The following is a 5,226-nucleotide window of genomic DNA, read 5'->3' as shown; positions in this document are numbered from 1 at the left end:
GAAATCCATGATTATGCTCTTCGGTGTTCAGGAATAAGGAAAAGAGACGACATGAAGTACAAGTTTGTGAAACTCTGCAGTAAATGACGACATTAGAGAACATCAAATGTTTTAATGCATTTTACAGATCAGTGAACAATCCTGTGGAATATTGAAACAGCTCGTCGCCGACAGTCGAGACAGAAGCAGAACAATGATTTACAACTTATTGCGTTCAACAGTTAGAGGTAGAAGGATGTTCAGCGATAATACTGAGTCTCCAGAAGGCGTGAAAGCTGAGTCAGACCAACATGTTCACAAGAGGTTCAGCGGCGTGAAGACATTCAAAAGCAAAGACGCTCGAGTCTTGTGTGGAGCCTCGGGTCTTTTAGTCTGTTCACACAAGATGGAGCAGGGACCGGTTGTGAAACCGCGAGGGTCGATGAGCCGTCTAGAAGCACTTGCGGTGGACGATGGACGGGCCGGACTCGTCGTACTCCTGCTTGCTGATCCACATCTGCTGGAAGGTGGAGAGGGAGGCCAGGATGGAGCCGCCGATCCAGACGGAGTACTTCCTCTCTGGGGGAGCGATGATCTGGAGGGGAAGGAGGCATTTTATCAACCCGTGTACACACAGACTCAACTGCCAAGAGGACTGTAAAAGGAGCTCATGGGAGAGTTTTGATCAGTTTTAACTGAACCTTGACGTCTGTTCTAGAGTCTCTAGGAAACTAATGACAAAGTGTGTCCACCGGGGGCAGTAGAACCTTTAAAGACCAAGTCAGTAGACGCATAGCACCTTTAAATTAGACCTGCAAAGACTGAAGTGTACTCATTTAACAAGTTTGAGCTACTGGACCTTTTCTTGAAAATGTAATTAAATGTCCATCATCAACTCTTTTTTAAAGCAACTATACCTTGATTTTCATGGTGGGTGGGGCCAGGGCGGTGATCTCCTTCTGCATGCGGTCGGCGATGCCGGGGTACATGGTGGTGCCGCCTGACAGCACGGTGTTGGCGTACAGGTCCTTACGGATGTCCACGTCGCACTTCATGATGCTGTTGTAGGTCGTCTCGTGGATGCCACACGACTCCATTCCTGAACACACAGAGAAACAGTTTTAGTGTTCGTATTCAAACCACCAGGGCGACCCCTGTGCCCAGAAACGCTGCACAAGATCTTCAATAGAGCGACTGGTCAAAATATACACGTCTGTGAGCTCAGACCAGCTTCTAAAAATCTCTATCCTTTGCAGAATTAGCCAAATGAAAGCTAGATCGTCCCCTGGATTGCCCGAGAACTCAAAGACGCAATATCAAAAGAGACGAGCCAAGACCAGATGCTTTCTGATGTTGTGCATTTTGTGGCTTCACCACAATAGAGGTGTTAAGAGTGGGTACCCACCCAGGAAGGAAGGCTGGAACAGCGCCTCGGGGCAGCGGAACCTCTCGTTGCCGATGGTGATGACCTGTCCGTCAGGAAGCTCGTAGCTCTTCTCCAGCGAGGAAGAGGAGGACGCAGTCTGCATCTCCTGCTCGAAGTCCAGAGCAACGTAGCACAGCTTCTCCTTGATGTCTCGCACGATCTCACGCTCGGCTGGTTTAAGGGTGGAAACATTAGAGTTACAAATACAGAATCTAGCGTAAACACTTTGTTTTTAAGTTGGCAGAGGCTCAACGGTTAGTTCCAGTCTAGAAACTCGTACCAGTGGTGGTGAAGCTGTAGCCTCTCTCCGTGAGGATCTTCATCAAGTAGTCGGTCAGATCTCTGCCAGCCAGATCCAGACGGAGGATGGCGTGAGGAAGAGCGTAACCCTCGTAGATCGGCACAGTGTGGCTGACGCCGTCACCAGAGTCCATCACAATACCTGCACGAGAGAAAACCACCAGTTAGGGAGGTAAAGACGCAAGAACACCAACATCTCAGGGACTTGTGACACCATTTGTTTAGCAGGAAGTCAGTGCTGAGGTTACCTGTGGTACGACCGGAGGCGTACAGCGACAGCACGGCCTGGATGGCCACGTACATGGCAGGACAGTTGAAGGTCTCGAACATGATCTGCACCAAAGAGAAACAACAGGTGTCACTGGTGAACAAACAAAGTACTTCTGTAGCGCGTTCCCCATACTGGGGTCAATGGGATCCAAGCCCAACCCACCTGTGTCATCTTCTCCCGGTTGGCCTTGGGGTTGAGTGGCGCTTCGGTCAGCAGCACCGGGTGCTCCTCAGGTGCAACACGGAGCTCGTTGTAGAAGGTGTGATGCCAGATCTGCAGGACGGGACAGCCGGTTAAGGTTGTTACAGAACTGTCAAACGTAAACACACCTGGACCAGCAGGTGGACGTCTCTACCTTCTCCATGTCGTCCCAGTTGGTGACGATGCCGTGCTCGATGGGGTACTTCAGGGTCAGGATGCCCCTCTTGCTCTGGGCTTCGTCTCCCACGTAGCTGTCCTTCTGCCCCATGCCCACCATCACACCCTGCACATAGACACACCGTTAGGGTCACACATTCCCAGCATGCACCTGGGGTGGAGAGAGGACGGCCCTCAGCCGACGTACCTGATGTCTGGGGCGACCCACGATGGAGGGGAAGACGGCGCGGGGGGCGTCGTCACCGGCGAAGCCGGCCTTGCACATGCCGGAGCCATTGTCCACAACCAGGGCAGCGATGTCGTCTTCCATTTCTGAAGAACATGTAGCGACACACAGCGTTAGCGGCTAGCTTCCTCCAATGGCACCAACAGACATGTGCACCAATATATGTATACACACACACTTCAGTATTTGGTCATGGTTAAAAAGTTGCCATTTTTAATTACTTAAACTGAATTAAAGATTGTTCCTTGATTTTAAAAAGTTGCTAAATAAGATGAGAAGTTTTGACTGTAGAACATGAGTCAGAACGAGTGAGGCGATGATGTCATCATTTCCTCACTACGGGCTTTTTGAAAGTTACAAAATCAGGAGTGAATCCGGGTGACGCAACAGCACTTTGCGTGTTCCTGGACTGAAAGCCAACTTCCTGCAGCGACAGCCGGGGCGCGTCAGGCGGTCCGACCGGATCAACGGGTCAGGACACCTGAAGGGTTCCCGCTCTAGAGCCGACGCCACCCAGACTCATGTGACTGGAGCGCCACATCATCCACTATGTTTGCAGCAAACATGGCCGCAAGATACATTTTAATCTTTATAATGAAAATTGTTAAAGAACATAGTTGGTGTTTAAAGTAAACAGGACACGTTACTCAACGAGTGCATGTCAGCATGTAGGTTCACTCAGGAAGTTCAACATGGAACCAAACCGGACCGTTGGATGCACAGGAGGGCAAAGACAGTATTCAGAGAAATCCTAATCCAACTCGTTCAGATGCAACATGCCTTCATGTTGTACCTGCACCCTTTTTACTCTCATGAGACGAGAGGAACCACAGGGCTAAGAAACTAGGAAGTGTTGGAGTGGATGTCCTGCAGCCGTCACTCAAACAGTTACCACACACACACACAGTGGTTTAGAGGAAGCACCAATGGGACTCCATTCATCAGACCTGCTGCTGCATTTAAAGCGCCGTTTGTGACTTTAAGCAGAAAAGAGTATTTTGTCTTTTACGGTTAATATCCGTCTCCTCCCAAGCAGAGAGCTGGTAGTCTGATTCAGATCAGTTAACCCTTTAAGAACTGGGCGTGTGATCGAAGAGAAGAGTATTTGACACTGAAAGCGTGGTAGTGTCTGTCAAAGGCAATGCACTTTACACACCGATGTGCAACACTGCCATCGTGTTTTTGTGCCTTATTTTGTTTACCTTAAGTTTATTGTAATTCTGTGTGTTAGGAGGCAAAACAAGCGTTTCATTGAGCAGAGAAACTGTTATCTGTGCATATGGCAATACAAATATATTCTATCTTTAAAACTGGATTAAAAAGACAATTCTTCTTACTTTTTTAAGAAATAAACATGAAGGTTTAAAATGATTGACAGAACCAACTAAACGCCATGAATCCATTTCCTTAAGGTGGTTAAGAGGTCACTGCTTCCTCACCTGGCTGTCACTCACCTGAGGGGATTCAGAGTTGATAAATAAACATTCGTCCTTAAATCAAACTACTGGGGCAGTTCAGCTGGAGACATTTCTGACAGAAACTAGTCTAGAACCTGTAGAGCTGTAGAACATGTAGCAGCAGCCTCGCGGGCTCTTACCTGTGCCGTGGTCTCGTGAGCGGTGTGGAGGTGTTTAGTTCTGGCCCGCTGTATCCTCTGGAGCGGCCGCACCTCCTTTATCCGCGTGGCGGGACTCCTCGCGTTCTCCATGTAAGGTAACGTTCTCCCGGCTCGCGTTCTGATTGGTCCAGGTGAGCGGGACGCCTCAGGTTGTCTCAGCACGGCTCCTGATTGGCTGGAGAAGGCGTCCGTCAGGTTAGGTGAGGGAGGGGGAGGGGCGCTAGAGAAGGAACACAACAGAGCAGGCCTGTGATTGGCCCGTCGGACCGGAAGAGCGAGCACGTGTTGAAAATGTATCTGTGGAGGTGAAGACTGCTCACGGGCCAAAATACTTCAATATTAACTGTAATACTAACTGTAATACTAACTGTAATACTCAATATTAACTGTAATACTAACTGTAATACTCAATATTAACTGTAATACTAACTGTAATACTAACTGTAATACTCAATATTAACTGTAATACTAACTGTAATACTCAATATTAACTGTAATACTTCAATATTTATTGTAATACTTGTTTGTACACAAATATGTTCTGCTAGTGGAAAAGGAAACTTTAAATTACTAAACTAATAAGTTTAAAAGAGTTTTTATTTCTGCAGAGAGCTCTTTACATTAATACATAGCAGGTACTCTGTATACTACCTTTTCAGGTAAAGGTACTCTATGTACTACCTGCTCAGGTACTCTGTATACTACCTGTTCAGGTACAGGTACTCTGTGTACTACCTGTTCATGTACAAGTACTCTGTATACTACCTGCTCAGGTACTCTATGTACTACCTGCTCAGGTACAGGTACTCTATGTACTACCTGCTCAGGTACTCTGTATACTACCTGCTCAGGTACTCTATGTACTACCTGCTCAGGTACAGGTACTCTATGTACTACCTGCTCAGGTACTCTGTATACTACCTGCTCAGGTACTCGGTATGCTACCTGCTCAGATGCAGGTACTCTGTGTACTACCTGTTCAGGTACTCTGTATACTACCTGTACAAGTACTGTGTATACTACCTGTA

The 5,226-nt window shown here is 47.7% G+C and overlaps 1 protein-coding gene across 1 annotated transcript; it reads right to left on the bottom strand.

The window, feature by feature from the left end:
• Window positions 1–97: 97 nt before the first annotated feature.
• Window positions 98–4,305, bottom strand: LOC306739894 (actin, cytoplasmic 1-like). Its single transcript, XM_079221965.1, has 9 exons — window positions 4,178–4,305; window positions 2,542–2,666; window positions 2,332–2,460; window positions 2,139–2,249; window positions 1,954–2,038; window positions 1,686–1,847; window positions 1,385–1,576; window positions 897–1,078; window positions 98–574 (listed from the first exon to the last, which is right to left on the bottom strand). Exons 2-9 carry the CDS (start codon window positions 2,662–2,664, stop codon window positions 431–433), a joined length of 1,128 nt encoding a protein of 375 aa, XP_079078091.1. The 5' UTR covers window positions 2,665–2,666; window positions 4,178–4,305; the 3' UTR covers window positions 98–430.
• Window positions 4,306–5,226: the final 921 nt, after the last annotated feature.

This window comes from Taurulus bubalis, assembly GCF_910589615.1.
Source record: "Taurulus bubalis genome assembly, chromosome: 8".
NCBI lineage: Eukaryota > Metazoa > Chordata > Actinopteri > Perciformes > Cottidae > Taurulus > Taurulus bubalis.
This window is presented reverse-complemented; position numbering and strand designations above follow the sequence as displayed.

Bases quoted from the DNA above. Each gene is read 5' to 3' on its own strand.
- LOC306739894 (XM_079221965.1), bottom strand. From the start codon at position 2,664: ATGGAAGACGACATCGCTGCCCTGGTTGTGGACAATGGCTCCGGCATG. The intron at 2,039-2,138 runs GTGGGTTGGGCT...TCTTTGGTGCAG, and splicing joins ACCGGGAGAAGATGACACAG to ATCATGTTCGAGACCTTCAA. The intron at 1,577-1,685 runs GTACGAGTTTCT...CCCTTAAACCAG, and splicing joins CTACAGCTTCACCACCACTG to CCGAGCGTGAGATCGTGCGA.